This window comes from Archocentrus centrarchus, chromosome 20 (genome assembly GCF_007364275.1).
Source record: "Archocentrus centrarchus isolate MPI-CPG fArcCen1 chromosome 20, fArcCen1, whole genome shotgun sequence".
Taxonomy (NCBI): Eukaryota; Metazoa; Chordata; class Actinopteri; order Cichliformes; family Cichlidae; genus Archocentrus; species Archocentrus centrarchus.
Window position 1 is genome coordinate 30,395,529 of NC_044365.1, and position 21,252 is coordinate 30,416,780.

Below are 21,252 nucleotides of genomic sequence, written 5' to 3' on the forward strand. Positions count from 1 at the left end.
CGCTTGCGTCTGATCTGCCCAACCTATCTTATACACAAGATAGGTACCTTTAACAATCATATTCCAAAGGTTGTATTTAAATTCTTCTCAACAATTCTGGTTAACTCTGTTATTTGGTCAATGAGTTGCACAGGGAACATTTTGGATGCTGTAATCATATTCGCACATTTTTTTTTATCTCCTGGCTCTAAAATCAGGCTAACAAAAACTGCGCATGACAGTAAGGCTGTATGAGATTCATGTATTATTAGATTCATGTGAGATTTAATCAGCTCGTTATACTTTTCATATGGGCATCTATAACCAACCATGACAAGGATGTTTTCTAGCTTTTTTTTGATTTTTGACCATTTTAGCTGCTTAGCTGATATCCGTCCACATATTAACACTCATACTTTTTTTTTGTATTTGGGTCACATAGTATGCATTATGGAGGATGGACAGCACTACCTTAACAAGTGCACAATAGCTAAATCTCTTGCACGCCCCAGCAGCAATTTTGTCAGTTCCTGGCAATCTAACAGGGGGAATATAGGACAATCGGACTACTGAGAAGATTGAACCATCCTAGTGTGAGTTGATGCCCCAAATCTGACCAATATCCAAAGAATTAGGCAGGAAAACAGTGGAAGAGCCCAGGGGAAAGAAAAGACAACAGCTGAGAAAGTTAAGTTTCAGAAAACAAAGTCAACCAATCGAGGAAAACACAAAGAAATGCGACAGCAGAGCCACGTACAACAGCGGGTATAGAAATGTAATGAAGCAGCATTACTCCCATCAGAAGCAAATCCCAGACTTTTCTGTAGTCTTTAAAATGTTTCTGTGGTGTGTCTGTCTTTCTGTCTCATTAGTAGCCGGGTTTTAGACTAACACCACCAGTGTCAGTGTGCACTCACCAAGAGACGTGACAACCAGACAGGACAAACCTCAGAGCAAAAGAGGGGGTGGAAGAACAGCGAAAAGAAGAGAGAAGGGAAAAATGTCATGTCAAATTATTTTTATAGCCCGCGCTGTGACCACTGAAAAGGACTGTCCCTGGTTATGAGCTAAAAAAAAAAAAAAAAAAGTCAAGGGAAAAGGAACAAAATCAAAAATGATACAGAGAGATTGTAGGGAACAAAGAAAAGAAAAAATCTTTCCAAAATGTCCTGCCAAATCACTGTTTTAACCATTCCTTTTGTTTTCATATTCTGTTACTTTGTATTCAGCTTCCCCATGCCTCTTTATGCATTTCATTTTCCTCCTCACACAATCTCTCTGTCTGTACTCCCTCGCTTCTTAAACTACTTGAATGGTGTGCTGCTGAATTTATGATTTGCTCAGTTAATGGTGTGGTCTGAGTGATGGATTGACCTTTGGGGCCAATACTGCCTGCCAAATCAGGATGTGGGAGCCTGATTATGCGTGTGTAAGTGTGTGTGTTTGTATTTGTACACCTGTGGGTTTTTTTTTTCCTTATATTCCTTCCTTCTGAGATCAAATTGGGGTTTTAGAGTGTTGAAAGTAATTGCATTTTTGACCAAAAAATTGAGTCACAAGCAGCACTGCTGAGGTTAGATTTAAGCATATAATCGAAAGTTAAGGTTTGGAAGTATGGAATAAACACACAAATGAAATGTCTTTACAAGTAATGTACAAAAAAACCCCCCAAAACAACAACAACAAAAAAACATGAGTCTGAGAGGGTGTGTCTGTCAGGAATTTGCTGAAGACCAGCAGAACGCAACTTACAGGGCTGTTTCATGAAATATTAAACAAATCATGAAACGTGCTGTGATGTGTATACACACACACACACACACACGTGTACTTTCCTCTAACACCTCTCACACCTAACGCTCTGGCAGCGTGAAATTGTGTTTGAGAGGAAATAAAAAGGCGGGTGTGTCTTTGTATTCCCTCGCATTGGCAGAGAGTAAACAAATCGCGGCTGTGCTCCTGCTGGCAGATTAGCGACGGGAAGGGAAACTCTATTAGTCATTTGACACAGTGATACCTCTGCAATTAGCCAGTCGGCTGAGGGGCCGCCTTGCTTGATTTTATTTTCTTGGGCTGCTGCAACTAGGGAAACCTTTCTGAATGCACAAGAGATAGCAGAAAGGGGAAGGGAGAGAGGGAATGTGCAAGTGAGGAAAAAACAAGAGTAGGAAATAAAACCAGTTCTTTAAATTTTCCATATCCATCTTAACTTCTTATTCTTTCATCTCTGCCTCCATTTCTTTCCACCATACTCCAGTCACTATCATGTTTTCTGCATCAATTCCTCGCCCTTTTCTCTTTCTTTGCTTCTTTCAGAATTTGCTTGATCTATCGCTCTCATCCCTCTTTTCTTCTGAAAAACTCCCTTTTGATTTACTACCATCTCCCTTTTACTGTAGCTTACTCCTTCTCTCATTCCATTTTTGTCAGTGCTCCTCTCTTCATCATTCATTTTATGTTTTGTGTTCCTCTTCTTCCCTAACAAGCGTCTGTCTTTCTCTTTCCTTCCCTCCCTTCACTGTCGCTGTAGTAGACTATGTGATCAGAGCTGAGGACATGTCCTTTCTCTCGACACGCTTCACTGCTCAGCACGATTACACAAAGCCCCATCAGTACAGTCTCTATCTCTCTCTCTCACACACACACACACACACACACACACACACACACAAAAAGAACCATCATTACACAAATGTGGATTCCTAAATATGCAAGTGATTGACTTAGACTGAACATGCATGCCTGTAACATCTTTTTCTAATGCTTTAAGGTCATTAAGCAGCATGCACATGCAACCTTGCCTTCAGCAGCCATGAATGAAGCACATGTGCAAAGATAAACACACACACACACACACACACACACACACACACACACACACACAAACACACACCCTGCTTGGATGTGAAGGAGAGCAAGGATTAGTTTCTTCCTCTGTTTATCCCTAGGAGAGCCTCCTGGCCAACACACAGCTCTTGATGTTCCTGAGCTCCTAAACATTGAAAGACCAACACCCCCCCCCCCCCCCCCCCCCCACACACACACACACACACACACACACTCCCATGCATTTTCAGTATCAAGTGTACAGCCTTTTATAGTGTGGAAGCTGTAGGACACTTGTTTCCATGAGTAAAGTTGCCATGTCTTTCTACAGTCATGCTGGTTGAACACAGCAGGGACTCCAAGCTGTTGGATGCTGCTAATTGTTCATGCTGTGGATGTACAACAGTCAAAGTTATAAAATAAGCGAATATTTTATTTTTATTTAAGAGTGATATACACCATTATATATATATATCACACACCTATGTATATAGAAATAATAAAAATAAGTTGCAGAGGTTTGTAAGATGGCCTTCTAGCTAGCTTGTAATTTATTTTGACTGCCATAAAAATTAAAATATGCTCTGACTAAACTTTTCATGTATATTTTTAAGCATCTTAAGATGCTTAAGGTGCTTAAAAACTGCTAATAAATGCCCTAAATTTGCTTTCCTTATTTTGGACTGTTTTGCAGTGGAAACATATAAAAAGGGATGGTAAATAAACGGGTCTTTGGGGAGGACTTGAACTGTAGTTGGGCAATACTAATAAAATTAAAAAAACAAAACCCTGAAACTGACAATCTGATCAATAATTCAATACTACATTTTAGAGGACAGGCCAGAGTGAATTATATTATTGTACTTTCTGCATCTGCGAGTCTGTAAGGGTTCGCCTAGGTCCGAGTGATGGAAATTTTGCCATCACACAGTGAGCGCAAGGGTCAGAGCAGAAGTCCGTGTGCCTGCCTGTCTCCGTGGAGAATTTACATTACAATGCACCAACTATGCATGTGCCCCAGGCAGAGGACAGGAATGATGTATAGCAGGAATGACTACTTGGCTGTTGGAGTATAATCAGAGTATAATCAAGGCTTTAGGCTACTTACTGGTTTGTTTGCTTCCTGGACCATTCCTAGCAGGGGTCGCAATCTAAAGTGTATGGCTAATTGTCTTTTATTAATTAAGAATAAATATAAACAAAATAACAATCATAGCCAGATGTTTTGCCTTAAATTGGACAAATAATATGGTTAAGCCTGCTACACTGTGGTGACAGGTCTATTGAGCAGAGGAAGTTGCACCTCCACTATTTTTTGAGGGGACAAGAGATAGATCCAAATAATAATAATAATAATAATATAAAAAAAGACAGTAAGTGAAAAAAATGTATAAATCTTTATTAAATCCCACAATCATTCACGTACAAGCAGAAGATGATGGATGGATGGATGTTATTGGCCAGGACACACAAAATGATGCTCTACTGGAAGGCATCCCTCCCTTATTAATTACTTAATTACGAGAATACAAGATTGTTCTTCCAATCATTTTTAAAATCACACTGACCAAAAGAAAGTGTGAAAAAAAGCCCAAATAATATAAAACAGCATAAGGCCATGGCCTGGTTTTGTTCTGCTCTCTTCAATCTTTTGAGTCATCAGCAGCTGATTTACAAAGTATGCGATTTTTTTTTTTGCCACCTTTCCTTCATGCTTTAGCATCAACAAGTGTTCAGTACCCTGTCCTATTGGCATATTCTTAAATTGTTTAAGAATTGCAGTTTGTCTGACTGTGACAAAGAGGTCTGACTTTAGACCCCTTTAAAGTCTGTTTGCAATAACTTGTGCTCACAGCAAAAGCTGGAAAAACTGTTGATTTCGTTGGTGGTGGCAGAGCTGAAGATGCTAAGATTTTCACTGGGACTGACCAGGAGGGACTGGATTAGAAATAAGGATATCAGAGGCACAGCTCAGGTTGACCAGTTTGGAGAAAAAGTTAGAGAGGCAAGGCTGAAAAGGTCTGGACATGTGCGGAGGAGGGATAGCAGAAAAATTGGTCAAAGGATAACGAGGAGGAAAAGAGGAAGACCTTAGAGAAGATGCATGGATGTAGGGCCAGAGAGTTGAGAGAGGATTGATGTGACAGAGGATGATGCTAGGGAGAGGGTGAGATGGAGGCAGGTGATCTTTTGTAGCGACCCCTAAAGGGAACCGTAAAGCCAGATACATTGAACTTGTTTAGTAAAATGGAGCACCAGTGAATGTTTGTGACTTTATGGCATAGAAGTGGATTGACCATACTTGTATCACATATGAATCACAAAATAGACTGACATCAAGTTTAACTGACCACGACTTACTTAACTGAATTTGGCCGGTACAAATAAGGGAGCAAGAGGAACAGATAAAAGAAGATGCACTAAATCTTTCTCAACGAGATTATTGACAAGACTATCATACCACTGTGTGGGTATTTATTTAAATGTGTTATGGCAGGGAAAATATGGCAACAAAGTGCAAAAACGAGACGATATGAACATTTAATGTGATTTAATGAAGACAATCAATGTTGTTTTGTGTTGACTTGAAATCTGTGCGATCTCTGAGGACAAAAACGCATCTTTTTACAGTTATGAATAACTGCTGATAAAACTGAGAATATGCTAATTGTGTAAACTGAGACTAGCATGTCGCATGTGTGCAGCTTTGTGTTTCTGTGCATGCCTTTTGTTTGTGCATACTGGTGTGTGTGTGTTTGTACATAGAGTACCTATAAACATGCATTTTTAATGTATGAGTAGTGTTTGTGAGAGGGTCTGTGGGGCATCTACTTCAAGATATATTTAGGAAATGCCATATGTCTTCCCAAAGGAAAGCATTTTGTGCTGATCTTGTGAGTTATCAGATGCTTTGAGCTAGTAATTAAAACTTTCTGAGGCTTCAGCAAAACCTCACTGTAAATACTGTACAAGTTTAAAAGTCACCTGGATTCCACACATGAATTGAGTTTTGGTCAATATCAAGTTGAAAAAGTACTGTGGTTCGTAGTTATACTTATTGTCACAGTTCAGCGTATCAGTTTGACAGGCACTGCTGCAAATAATATTTGTATCATAATCCTGAAAAATAAGCCCATTTTCACGTTCTTTCTTCCTCATCTCCTTTTTTTAAGTCCCTTTTTGTTTCCTTGGTTAATTAAACTGAGATTAGACATTGTCTTTCAAAAGAGAGCTGGCTGCAGTATGACAGTCTGGGCATTTAACCAGAACAAATGTTTTCACAATGGAGTAAACATCACATTATAAGTAAGTGCAAATTCACACATCTTTCTTTGCTGGTGTTGAAAAGGCAGTGGGTTCATTAACAATCCAGCAGGATCATGGGCCAAGCTGAAATTGATCTTGGCCAAACAAATCTAATCTAACCTGGCAACAGAGAGAACCTGCTGTAGTGACACCGTAAAGCAGCTGGGGAGATGCTTCAGCCATAAAGTTTAACAAAGCTGCAGCATTTTAATTTCATGCTACAACGATTTATCAGGCAGTAATAATTCTACTCTGCCCATTAGTAGGTGATGTCCTGACCAGGTTTTTGAGCCAAGCCCTGTGACTGGGCATCTTCAATACAGCATCTAATCTGATACTTATTACCTACTTACATGCTCTTGAAGTACATTTCTCTCTACTTAACCAAATGTTGAAGTGTAGTTCACAAACATCAAGCAGATGATGTAAATTATTTGTATCTATATACACAATCAGATCGTTACAGTTGGTGGAACTATAGAGAGAAAAAAAAAAAAAATCAGCTTAAGGTTGTACAGCAGGGATGTTTCTTTTTTCCCCCCCATAAAAAACCTCTGGGAGAGTCCAGACTGCAGAGACAACACTAAGCCGAACATAAGCAAGATTTATTTTGTCCTGTCATCAACTTACTTGTGGAAAAACTGTTAATTAGTGGCAGCTGATATTGACCTTCCACCAGCAAAATGTCTCATTTTAAAGAGATGATCAGTGCCTCCTGGATGTTCTGTACAGTTTGTTCAGACACTTTGATTTTTCACTCTTATATGCATGCTCGCAGGGTAGACGCTGGCTATCATTAAACATGGCAGTGCTGCAACACTAGCAGACTAAGGTGGAGTATGGTAACAAGGTTTGATCAGCTCTGACGACTTGTCTTTAGCAGCTGAAGCCGTTTGTTTTTGTTATTTTTAATTAATAACATTTTTCTTTTTGCTATTTCTTTGGCCTCTGAGTTTGCAATGTGCAATGTTGCTCAACATGTGCCAGGTGATATGTGCGGTCGTAGAGGGCTGTGAATGGGAGGAACGGCCTGTGCAGTGAAAACCCAAGTAGTTTTCTGAACTTCTGTGCTAATTGTCAACAACGAACACCATGTTCGAGTACAAGGGTGTTTGTAAGTGCACCTGGCACAAGGACAGCCTAAGTTATAGGCTGATTGATTTTGTAATTGTATTATCAGATTTATAGCCATATATCATGGACACAGGTGAGGAGAGGAGCTGAGCTGTCAACTGATCACCACCTGTTGGTGAGTTGGATCAGATGGCATGGAAAAATGCTGGTGAGGCCTGACATACCCAAGCATATAGAATGTGCTGGAAATGTCTGGCAGTGGCCTGGATTCAGAAGATCCTCCAGGAACCTGAAGTTGGTTCACTTCTTATTGGTGTAAATTGCCATGGCAGCTTATGCTGTAGGTCCAGATTAGATATCAACAGGTATGAAATCACTGTCTACTGACCAATCAATTCTCCAGAAAACAGCATCACCATTCCTGGAACATCCCTTGCAACTCTGCGGCGAGTATAGGAGGGTGCAAAGTTTTTCAGTAGCATCTAAAGTCTTTGCATTTCCATGATGAGTATCAGCAATAAATATACACTGCTCAAAAAAAAAAGGGAACACTTAAACAACATAATATAAATCCAAGTAAATCAAACTTCTGTGAAATCAAACTGTCCACTTAGGAAGCAACACTGATTGACAATCAATTTCACATGCTGTTGTGCAAATGGAATAGACAACAGGTGGAAATTATTGGCAATTAGCAAGACACCCTCAATAAAGGAGTGGTTCTGCAGGTGGGGACCACAGACCACTTCTCAGTACCTATGCTTTCTGGCTGATGTTTTGGTCACTTTTGAATGTTGGTGGTGCTTTCACACTCGTGGTAGCATGAGACGGACTCTACTAGCCACACAAGGGGCTCAGGTAGTGCAGCTCATCCAGGATGGCACATCAATGCAAGCTGTGGCAAGAAGGTTTGCTGTGTCTGTCAGCATAGTGTGTCAAGAGGCTGGAGGCGCTACCAGGAGACAGGCCAGTACACCAGGAGACATGGAGGCAGTAGGAGGGCAACACCCCAGCAGCAGGACCGCTACCTCCGCCTTTGTGCAAGGAGGAACAGGAGGAGCACTGCCAGAGCCCTGCAAAATGACCTCCAGCAGGCCACAAATGTGCATGTGTCTGCACAAACGGTTAGAAACCGACTCGAGGATGGTATGAGGGCCCGATGTCCACAGATGGGGTTGTGCTCACAGCCCAACACCGTGCAGGACGCTTGGCATTTGCCAGAGAACACCAGGATTGGCAAATTCGCCACTGGCGCCCTGTGCTCTTCACAGATGAAAGCAGGTTCACACTGAGCACATGTGACAGATGTGACAGAGTCTGGAGACGCCGTGGAGAGCGATCTGCTGCCTGCAACATCCTTCAGCATGACCAGTTTGGCAATGGGTCAGTAATGGTGTGGGGTGGCATTTCTTTGGAGGGCCGCACAGCCCTCCATGTGCTCGCCAGAGGTAGTATGACTGCCATTAGGTACCGAGATGAGATCCTCAGACCCCTTGTGAGACCTGGTACGGTTGGCCCTGGGTTCCTCCTAATGCAGGACAATGCTAGACCTCATGTGGCTGTTGTGTGTCAGCAGTTCCTGCAAGATGAAGGCATTGAAGCTATGGACTGGCCTGCCCGTTCCCCAGACCTGAATCTGATTGAGCACATCTGGGACATCATGTCTCGCTCCATCCACCAATGTCACATTGCACCACAGACTGTCCAGGAGTTGGTGGATGCTTTGGTCCAGGTCTGGGAGGAGATCCCTCAGGAGACCATCCGCCACCTCATCAGGAGCATGACCAGGCGTTGTCGAGAGGTCATACAGGCACGTGGAGGCCACACACAATACTGAGCCTCATTTTGACTTGTTTTAAGGACATTACATCAAAGTTGGATCAGCCTGTAGTGTGTTTTTCCACTTTAATTTTGTGTGTGACTCCAAATCCAGGCATCCAATTGGTTAATAAATTTGATTTCCATTGATGATTTTTGTGTGATTTTGTTGTCAGCACATTCAACTTTGTACAGAACAAAGTATTCAATGAGAATATTTCATTCATTCAGATCTAGGATGTGTTATTTGAGTGTTCCCTTTATTTTTTTTGAGCAGTGTAGATTCATAGACAACTTTATTCCTTGATTTATTTTTTCTGTTTCCTGCAAATACCTGTACAACAGTCTTACTGTTTTATAAGTGTTAATATATGATCCTAAAACAGGACACATTCACTGTACTTGCTCATCTCATATCAAATTTGCAAGTAGACTAAGCTTATGTTTGAAAGCTGTGTTTATATTTAATCCTTGCTCTCAAACCCTTAAACAGCACTGAGTCTGCAGGTGACAGAATAAAAACTAAAGCTGTCAGGAGCAGGTTGTGTTCAGAGTTTTGGTTAAATATCAGCTGGAGGCGCCACATTTTCAGTGAGTCTTTTATTCACAGCATGTTTTAAATGCAATATAGAATATGGGAATATGTTTTATATGTAAAGCTTGTTAAGCCGTACCTCACTAAAACCACTGAACAAAGCACAAACTGTGTGTCACATTGTCACAGGAATGTGGCGTATTAATTTGGTCAGTTAGAAAATGCATAAAATGTTGCTATACTTGATTCTAATCTGCTACTCTTTTACACTGCTAAAGCTGCAGCTACTAGAGCACAGAACACACACCAAGAAACCCTGTTCAATCAATCAAATCAATTTCACTTTGATCTGCCAAGAAGCTAAAGTGATTTCCACGTCTCCTTTGTTAGGCTACAGTAACCTTAAATGGATAAATGGATGCAGTTTAAAGTTTCAGAGCTCTAATGTGCAGCCAAAGCTTTAGAAATAAACAGCAGCACGGAGAGAGCGCACTCAGCAATAACATAATTAACAGGAATTAAAATGTTTATTTTACTGCTCTGTGTGCTAAATCACCAGATTAATGGTTTGCTGCAGCATTCATCTCATGTCCTTTTTACAACAGTGTCACATTTTACTGGCATATTTTTCACGCTCTTTATAGTTTTTTAATCATTATTTGACAATGTATCTGGAGTAGGGAAATAGAGATTATTATTCGGTGAAAGAAAAGTCATGTGACCTTTGAAAAGCCCCTTTTAGATTGGTCAGATGCTGCCTGGGCCACTCCTTTCACGTGAACGCACAGGCGAGACCCTGAGTCAACTTACTGAGTGATAACCAGCTTCGTGTGACTGCTTATCCTGATCGCCAGTGTTAGATATCCTGGGTATGTTGAACTTGCTTTGCAGTACTGGGGCCAGTTCCCCAACCTGAAGGCCCAGGGAAACATGAGGCGTGCTTAGACTGACCTCTCACCCAGGGCCAGTGGCAGACCCTATGAGGGACAAACATGGCTCCTGGGATCACTTGAGCATATACCACCAGAATAAGTTGGCAATTCGTGGAGATGGCCCCTAAATCCAGTGTCATCAATATTTCCACAAAATGATATTCTGGAGGACAGAAACTGGCTATGTAACATAAAAGGGAATATTATCCTACATGTCCCAGTTTAAAATGTTAAAGAGTTCATTCGGTCTATCATGCCTTTATAGCTTTTGTTCTTTAGTTAGTTTGGTTTTTGTTTGTTTCTCTTTTTTTGGCCCATAAAGTTGTACTAAAAAGCAAGTTTGACAAAGCCAGGCTTTTTTTTGTGCTGAGTTGACAAAACCTAAAACCTCAATCACACAACAGTTATGACAAAGGTGGTATCTATGTTAACACAGGCTCTGTTTAATTCCTGGGTGCACTCACATAAATGGGGACATCTGATGCATCAGCTGACTTCTGCCTACTTCTTTACATTATCTAGATTACCAGATTAACAGGTAATAAAGGTCAATAAAGAACATACAAAAGAAAATGGCAAAAGAAAATAGTGTTGCTGCAAGTAAGGCAAGGGGGCAATGCTGCAGAAAATAGTTATGCTGTTAATTTATGAGTCAATATATTTATTTCACCACTCAGTGCACTCTCGGCAAGGCAATTTATTTCATATGTGACAGCTGCACATTAGAGTTGTAAAACTTTTAAACTTGATCCATTTAAACATTACCGGCTACTCGGTGCATTCAGGTCTGATGCAGTCCCGTAGCCTAATGAAGGAAATATGAAACATATTCCTTCAGCAGAAAATTGTTATTGCACTTAGAGCGCTGTCTTTAAAGGAATCAGTGATAATGTGGCACTCACAGCAGATTTCAAACCACAAATCTGAAAGGTAATAAATGTACTTGTGATGTTATTAGTAATTCTAGGCTCCTATTCACATTCTGAAGTTTATAAACTGTTACTAAGTTTCTTATAAATATTTAAGTATTTCAATAAATCTCTATGTTGTTAAACACCAACACTTATATAGTCCTACCTCTATTACTGCATTATATGTTAACAGGCATCCAATAAGGACTTATAAGTAACCAACATGTATTATGAGGACATTAATATAAAGTGTTAACAATCATAACTGCTTTGGGGTATGTATTTAAAAGGCCAGAATAATGTTTAAATCTTTAAATCTCCATTGACTAAAGCTCCATTAAACACACAGAGACACACAACCCAAGTGGCTGTGATTAGTATTATGAGCCACATTTGGGCACTAGAGGATATGTGCCAGATGAAAGTGAGCTCTCCTTTCGCTTCTTTCTTTTCAGGGATCTGTCAATTTCTCTGTTAAAGAGAAGCAAGCCCTAAACTTCCCTTGCCGTCTGGTCAGGTTGAGATGTACTCAGTAACTGTACTCTCTCTTTTCTTTCTCTCTCTCATCTCTCTTCTCCATCATTCTCCTGCTCCTGTGCCCCTCATTAGGATGTCAGATCTCATTACAGAAGGAAAACAGCCGATTTAAAGGGGAAAGCAGATTGGTTTAATGGTTTGATGCAAATCCCTTCTCATATTTTTCTTTTCTTTTGCTGAGCATGTACATGTGTGCGCTGGAGAAAGGAACCAGTGCCACTGTGTTGCATATTCAAGCAAAAACATCGGGCTTTGGGAAAAACTTCATAACAGACACACACACAGACACACACACAGAGTTGCACTTATGTAACAGAGCTGATCCCTTGTCCCAGGAACTGAATACATTTCAGTTCTGAAACCTAATGAGGAAAATTTTTGAAAGTTTTTTTTTTTTTTTTTAAACACCACAGTATTTGCAGATAAGACAACAACAACAACTACAAGAAATTAGTGTCTATCATCATGAAAAAGAGGCGCTAGTAAGTGGAAAGCGCTACAACCCATTAGACCAAAACTATGGCAAGGATTTAAAGTATGTGACATAAGACAGACATAAATATATACTCAAAAAATAATTATGCCCAAAAAGCTGACTTAAAGTAATTTTACATGTCAATTTTCCATGCAGTTCTGTATGTATGTATTTTTTAGTGTATAGCATGTATTTGGCGTATTCAAAATGCATAATATCTATGTGAATAATACACCTGTAAAATCTGCCAGAAACTAAGCTGTCACATATGACTAAAGGTTTAGCAAAATAATGTTTAGAATATCAATAATAGGTATTTGCAAAATGCTGAGGGGATGCTATCCACACTGTCTGGTTGACAAAATATGAACTTATAGAAATGTGGAGGCTGAGAAAGAGTTTCTGTACTGACTGAAATTTGTTGTAAAATGTATTTAAAGTGCCAAAAAAAAATGCATATTCACTTTTATCCATACAGCCCGGCAGCATTTGGTTGTCTGGGTCTGCAAGCTGTTGAGAAAATATAATCTTGTTTTTACTGTGGCTTACTGATTGTCTGAATTTGGATCTGCCTCTTCTAAAGATATGTTACGGAGAGATGTTAAAATATAAACCATCCATTATCAACTGCCATAGATCAACCTTGACAAATAACGGCTGCAGTGAATCTACCCACTCTCACAGTCACCACCCCGAGCTACACGCAGGCCTAATGTTAAGCTATTAAAGAGAAAAAGAGCCACAGTCATTCAGAGACACTGTTATTCCCAGTGGTCAGAGTCATTAATACAAACCAAGATAGCTTTCATGACATAAGGAGGGAAAGTAGAAAGGCGAAAAAGTAAGAGCAAAGGCAGAAGGGATGGAAGAAATGGTAGAAAACAAGGAGGTAGGTCAGAGAAAAGGAAGGAAGCAGTGATGATATGGATATAAAACAATGTGAGGCAAAGATTTACACTGTGCTCCTAATTAGTAGAGATTATTATAGATGAGAGAGAGGAACAAAAAAAAAAAAAAAAAAGACAGAATGGTAAACTTATATGTAGAGAGAGCAAAAAGAAATCATTACAAGCAGTGGGAGAGATCACAACATCATTAAGATAATGGAGAAAAAGAGACTGATGTTAAAGAAAAAAAGGAAACGGCTGCAAATTAAGACAGGAAAGCATAGTGACAAGTGAAGCGTAGGCTGATTTTAAAAACACACACATCTCTTGTGGGAAACTATACCAGCATGTAGGTGTATGCATGTGCGCACTGGAGAGGATGTGGCCATGCAGGAATAATCGTTTAAAATAGGCCACATTAACCTGCAGCCCTCTGGGGCGCTGGCCTGGTTTAATCCAAGTATGAAACGCTACACGTCACCGCCTGCACACATGCATGCAAAAACACACAAATACGCACTCATACTTGCACAAAAGTACAGTGCTATACATAGTTTTGTTCTGTGTGGATAGACAAATGTAACGAAGAGGCTGAGACAACAGTGAATCGCTGAAGAAGAGTGTGTAGATGTGAGAGATGTTTGATTGGGTAGTGACACATGTAGTGGAGGTTTAGTAAAAGCTTTTTTATATATAGATTTCCTTCAGTGACATTAGACAGTGACAGTGCGGTCAATGTAACACTCACACCAACAATTAATGTACTGTAGGAATGAACTGAGTTAGAAGAGTTGAAAGCAGTGGAAAGCGAGCAGGCAGGTTTACCAATTACCAGCATTTTAAACTCAACCTGACTGAACTGTCACCGTGTGCTGTCAAATGCTGTCCACTGCGCTGGGAGAAACTGCCTTCCTGAGTCTACAGGACTGTTGGTTTACTGGAGTGCCGGACATAAAATAAGCTTTCGGCCTGATGCAGTATTGTGAAAATCTACATCTTTCCGGCAAAAGTTTGCCAAAAAAAAAAATGTAAATAACTTAGTTAGGCATCATCACCATTACTTTCATCAAATCGTTGGATGTAATTTGGACTACAGACCTAAGCCCACCATATGTCCACATTCACATTTCCTTTCATGTGTCTCTTTGAGCTAAACCGGCCCAGAAAATGGCAGCTATAAAAACAGTGCATATAAAATTAGAGTCACTTAGATGGCTTTTGTTGTACCATGCTGCTCCTCTTCATAGTTAAGTGCCCAGTTAAATAATGTGATGCCCCCTGCTCTCAGTGAATATTGTGGGCTTCATTTGACTGCCTTGTTTAAATTGGCTCTAAATTAGACTGACACTCTGTACCACATACTGCAGACCCCTGACTACAACTTTGGAAATTTTGAAGTCCAATACCCACACAACTGTCTCTCTTTTCTTTTCAGCAAAGGGATGACTTATAGCATTAATTACATTGATCCATGCCAGCTTAATGAACCAATAATGTGAGCTTGCCATTGCCAAGAAAAGGCACTATGACATAATTAATGACTTACCGCTCACTATGTCAGCACAGCCCTTATCAGTTCATTATGTGCCATCACTCTGTGCATTATGAATCCTTATTAGACAACCTCCTTTTCACCGCACATGCTATTCACACAAATTTCAAAATATGCTGTGTAAAGGCCAAGCTTTAATTCAATAGCCCCGAGACTTCAAGGTGCTGTTAATCTTTGGTGTGTTGTTCTAGCGGTGTAGTTACGAGGGCCAAGTGCAGCAGGGAAATATTTGTGCATGAGATAAAATATATACTCTGATGAAGGATTTAGCTCCAACAACGTCAGACAATTTATTAAAACACTTTATCATTGGAGAAGTGCATTGTAAACCTCCAGTGTTACAATTAAATGCACACGGTCTAATCCAGAGCCTATTGATTTTTGCAGCTGCAGTGCAAATTTCCTTTGTGAGTTTTCTCATGCCCATCTATTGAAACTACAAATACAAGGCGCAGTAAATTATAGATAACACCGGATCCTCTCTGTACACTTCTGAAGCACACTTATTTAAATGATTTCTGCTTGCAAAGACAATGATATCACTGTGTGAAGCGTTCTGGATTTCACTGATTGTAATCAAAGCAATATCCCACAAGAATATGAGCAAACCCAATGACCCAACTCTGAAATGTGCTTCAAAAGCTATGCTTGGTGCTTATGGAAAATGTTCCTTTTAAGTGAGTGAAATTGATCAACTCAGACTCTGGTCTAGGGTGGCATATTTACTGCCATATTTCTGACCTGAGTGCTAATGATAGCTATTAAAGATAGGCTTGTTAAAGACATTGAGGGAGCTGTGAATGTGGCTTGAGAGACTTGGGTGTTTTCATGTGGGTATGATACCATAATGGGATTAACATGGCATACCTAAACCCACAATGAGATAAGCTCAATGAGGCCCTATTAAAAAATACACGGCTGGCAACAATGGAGTTACGGAGAGAGTGAGTGAGAATGACTGTGTGAGTTTGATAGCAAATGTATCCAACTATGCTTCATTGCCAATACACAAACAAAAAAAAAAAAAAAAAAGAAAGAAAAGAAGAGGCACGCAGCCTCTTGTGCTTCTAAATAACAAAAGGCTTGGTGATGCCCTTTTCTATGCCACTTATTCTTTATTCCCTATAATGCATTATCTCCATTTTGCTCTAGATAGAAATGCACTGGACTGAGTAGACAACATACCAATCGCCCTGTAGAAAATAATACTGGTACTGGTGAGTGTTGACACATACTGTGCATAGGTATTTCAGTTATTTCTGAAAGATAAGGGAGCATCAGATAACAAGTTTTATTTCTCCGTGACTCATTAAAAAACTGTCATGTGCTGATTTCACTTTAGATACTAAAGAACACGTGTTTTGTCACCTTACAGACATTAATAGCAGCACAATTTTGCATAAAGGAAGACTCATGTTAGATGTGATTCATTATCTATAATTGTTTCTGTCTGTGGTGTCTGGAGGAAGAAAAAAAACTTTTTGCCACAGATATCACAAACTATTCAAGGACAGATTGTTACATTTTGAAATATGGAGAAGCTGTTGAAAATACATTTTATATTTAAGGCACATATGTGTGGAAACTCCTGAGCATAAAAACAGCAACAGCTTGAGGTATGACTTTTCATAGTACTCCCAAAAGGCTCAAAAATGCCCTCTCCTCTCCTCAAGGACTCTATTCTTTTCTCACAGCAGTAAATTTGTTGTGGAACCATCATGACCATGCTGAATAGGCCATTAAATACTTTCTGCATAGCAGAGGTTTGAACTAAGTGCTGGAGCAGAATTTTCAGGTATCTGTACTTTACTTGCTTTTTTATTTTTCTGACAACTTTATTTTTTTACTTTTACTCCAGCTACAGTTTTACATAAAGTCCCTTTCACATACAACGAGACAACGGCACCGCCGCGCTCTGAAACCCACTATTTTCTATGGCTTGTGCTGTCCATGAACAATTTACCGCGGAGTCAAGCAAAGCACAGTGCAGTGCAAGAATGCAGTCTGGGGAGCTCTTGTGGGTGAACTTTGACCGTGAGGTGCTATACATACACAAAGCCCATAAATGAGTGCCAAAAAAAAAAAAAATTGACATAGCACAGATAGAGCACAGCTGCCATTCACTTAACCTAGGGGTTACACTTTCAATGTAAAAGGGCCTTTAAGACTTTAAACCGATTTGAACCTAAATGGAGGGAACCATCATATCAGTGTATCTTTCACCAGTGCTTAATGTACATGAAAAGAGGAAAGAGGTGAAAAAACACAATTTATCCATCACTTATAGTGCTATACTCAAGGGTTAAAGTGGGTCAGAACTATTTGAAATAGCATTTTAGGTGCAGCTGTCAAAGTTATGATCATAGTGCATCAGTATCTAGCTTAGCCCTACATAAGAAGAGCAAGCATGAAGGAAATGAAGTAAAGTTTTTCAGGTAATGGCAGGTAATTTCAAATGCAACATTTCTAACAGCTCAACAAATATCAGCAAACACACACAAATTGTTTCTGTGCAGTTTGTCACAGTGTTTCTCTAAAAGTGCGGTTGCTGTATTTCCTAGGGAGAAAAAAAAGAATATGCTTGGTGACATTTGGTAAACTGGAAATTTAAAGCTCACATGTAATATCCTTATTCATTTTAGACTTTTTCGAGCAGCTATATATGATTAGTTGCTAAATTTATGTTTTTATTTATTGTGAAATGTCCTGCAAAACAAACTGAAGTATGTGTTTTGTTATTCAGTGGTTGCATTAATATGCTAAGATGTTAGGCACAGGCTACACTGGTTAGTTTGCTGTACTGTGGTGAAGTTTACAGTGATGTGCTAAGTTGGACTGGTGCAGGCTGTGGTGTTCATGGTCTGTGTGAGTTCATATCAAGGGCAGCAGAGATCAAATTAAAGGTGTTTTCATGCTGATTAGATTCCACCTTTACACTACTATAAAGGTGTGTAGCGGTGGGATATCAGTCATGATGGATCATGTAACCTCTGCTTATCTTGTTGAATTCAGTTGGCTAAAGCTACAAAGAGCAACAGGACAGGCCAACAGATTACAGCCTGAAAACAAAATCTATTTGTGCTCACAATAGAAATTATTGTGACTTATATTTAAGTGAGTCTTTTTCCCTTGCAGCACCACTACAATCAGTTTTAGGGTTCCCACACCTGCCAAATCCCACTTTATTATCTGACTATACTCATTTTTCTGCTTAGGGGTGTGTGGGCAAAATCATCCATCTACAATGCAGGCAACAATAAATAGACCTAGCTTTTTTTTTTTTAATTCCCTTTATTTTTCTTCTTCTCTTTTGGGCTCACCACCTGCATGAGGTGCCACAGGGGTCGGGTGCTATGCGTGTTGGGTGGGAGTCAACGGTGAAGGTTCTGGTGGTGTGATCCCCAGCTGTTGAAACTAGCTCTTGGGACATGGAACACTGACTAGATACAGTCAGCCTCACCTAAACACAGCTTGGGCTCTGGGAATAGTCTCCTGGAAAAGGGCCGGACTCTGTTCCAGTCTGGAGTTGCCCTCAGTGAGAGGCGGCAGGCAGGGGTGGGTATACTTGTATCCCCCGAGTTTGCACCCTGTACGTTGGGGTTTTCTCCAGTGGATGAGAGGGTTACTCGCCTGCAGCTTCAGGTCAAGAAACAGGTCCTGACTGTTGTTTGCGCTTATGCAATGATGTTCAGAATACAGAGCTTTCTTGGAGTCACTGGGTGAGGTGCTGGAGGGTGTACCGCTGGGGGATTCCTTTGTTCTACTGGGACACTTCAACACAACTGGTCAATGACAGTGAGACCTGGAGTTAGAAGAATAGCCTGCCTGATCTAAACGGAGTGGTGTTCTGTTATTGGACTGGGCCAACCAAAGTTTCTCTATATCGAACACCATTTTCGAGCATAAGGGTGTTCAAAGGTGCACGTGGTACTAGGAAATTCTAGGTCGCAGGTCAACAATCAATTTTGTAGTTGTTTCCTCAGATCTGCAGCTGCATGTCTTGGACACTGTGAAGGAGCTGAGCTGTAAACTGATCACCACCTGGTCGTTGGATCAGGTGACAGGGGAGGATATTTGACAGGCCTGGCACAGTAAAATGTATGGTGATGGCATCTTGGGAGCATCTGACAGAAGCCCAGGTATGCAAGATCTTCAGTTCCTACCTCCAGCAGAACTTTGACAACGTCTCCAGTGGGGGGTGCTTTGGGATGATGGGGTATCTGCCCCATTACTACGAGCCATTCGATCCCTGTATAATCACAGTGAGAACAGTCTGCATTGCTTGAAATAAGTCAGACTTATTCTTGGTGCTGCACTTTGCCAGGACTGCCCTTCTTCGCAGATTTTGTTAATCATTTTTATGGACAGAGTTTCCAGGGTTAGCCAAGTGGTGAAAGGTTTCCACTTCGGTAGTCTCACAATCTTGTCTTCGCTGTTTACAGATGATACAGTTCAGGTTGCACTGATTCGCAGGTGAATGAGAATTAGCATTTCCAAGTCATGGTTGAGGTCATGTTCTTAGCTGGAAAAGGGTGGAGTGTTTATTATGTTGATCATTAATATAATTTGAGGTTCAGTCAGCTTGGCAAAAAATAAATAAGTAGCTGGCAGAAATGTCCTCTAAAGTTTAGAGGACATTTCTACCAGCTATATCAGTCCGCTACTGAAAGAAAAAAAAAAAAATCCCAGCTCGCCCCTACGGGCAGTCTATTTTGCCCTCCAAGCTTAGGTCCTCTACCAGAGACCTGGGAGATGAGGGTCCTGTGCAGTATCTTAGCTGTTCCCAGTATTGCGCTCTTCTGGACAGAGATCTCGGATGTTGTTCCAGGAATCTGCTGGAGACATTCTCCCAGCTTGGGGGGGGTCACTGTCCCAAGTGTTCCGATTACCACGGGAACCACTGTTACCTTCATCTTCCACATCTTTTCCAGCTCCTCTCTGAGCCCTTGGTATTTATCCAGCTTCTCATGTTCCTCCATCTTGGTATTGCAACGTCTATCACTACGACCTTCTTCCTTTGTTTGTCCACCACTACGATGTCCGGTTGGTTGGTCTAAAGAACTACTTTTTACTCTTAAATTTTGAGTACTTTTGCTTGAGTAAAAAGTTGAATCAGTACTTTTACCAGAGTATTTTTAACACGTACCACAGTCCACAGTCTATACTTCTATTTGGATGATGAATATATGTTTCTGTTGCCACCTCTGCTGCCAATCAAATTCTGCATTACTGATGAATGCTTCACAGTACAGATTGGTATGCACCACAATTACACAACAAATGCAATCACACAATACCTATCAAAGACAAAACTGAGGACAGAGAGCCACACAAACAACACCTAATCTATAAGCACAAGAACCTCTGTGAATGGGCTAGCTGCTTTTCTGAATCTCCCTCCAAAAATTTTCTTGCCACTGGAATGCAGCTTTGGGCTTTTCCGGGAGGAGTCAGTGCTAACCTGCATCTTGAATTACCTTTAACCAATTAGATTTTTACCAGTAGGCCCGTGTGCGGAAACTCTCTTTCTCCCACTGACTTTGCGACACAGCTCAGCAGCTGTTCCAAAGGCTATGTGAGTATAACACTTTCCTTCTGGTGAACAGGTGAATACTGAAATTACAAATAGCTTTCATCTAATGCAATTCTAAATTAGTACAGCTCTTGCCAGATGCTTGCAGTCACCATCACAGTCAAAACTTGGCTTGTTTACCTGCTACACTCTTTCACTGCCAAACTTTCCTACATTCTACATTTATTCATTCCCTCGCTGCATCTTTTTTTTTATCTTTGCAAGTCTAATTTGTGTGCAACTGTAGTTCCATTGCTAGCATTTGCTAGCTGCTATTATTTAGCATAACACAGGTGGCAGCAGAGTTTAAAAAGCTCAGAGCTTAAAACTGTCGAGTCTGAGCTAATTTATTTTGCTTAAACTCAACAGTTTAGCAGTTTTATTATGTTGACATAAATATTATACTGCTGATCAAATATCAGTAATTATGCATAACACCATATTTCCCTCGGCATTGTAGAATGCTAAAAACATGGCATGTGAAGTGGAAAAACAAACTGCACTGGTGTAACTGATGACACAAATGCAGTCACTGCCTTACCTGTGTTGTTGCGGTAGGGCCCTGAGTCTGGGCCCTGGCTCTGGCTAAGGCTTCTCATGGGGCCCTTGTTATGATAGACACGTTCCTCATAGATGGGATCTATGTGGTGCTCTGGGGACCCCAGAGGCCGAAGCGGCTCTTGACTATGCTGACTGCTGTAGGAGCCACGAGAGCCTAGAGTGAAAAAAGAGGAAGAAAAAAAAGCTGTGAGGGCAATATTGGTGGAGAGGATGAGAGAAATGAAGATTTTAAGGAGGAGGAAAATGGCAGACAGGGCAGATAGGTTAGAATCACAAAGGAGAAGGTT

At 40.5% G+C, this 21,252-nt stretch overlaps 1 protein-coding gene across 1 annotated transcript in view; it reads right to left on the reverse strand.

The window, feature by feature from the left end:
* ctnnd2a (catenin (cadherin-associated protein), delta 2a) overlaps positions 1-21,252 on the reverse strand; it is a 264,157-nt gene that overhangs the window by 108,194 nt on the left and 134,711 nt on the right. The window contains exon 11 of the mRNA XM_030756885.1: positions 20,946-21,119. Within this exon, the coding sequence (XP_030612745.1) occupies positions 20,946-21,119 (174 nt within the window). The remainder of the gene's footprint in view (positions 1-20,945; positions 21,120-21,252) is intronic.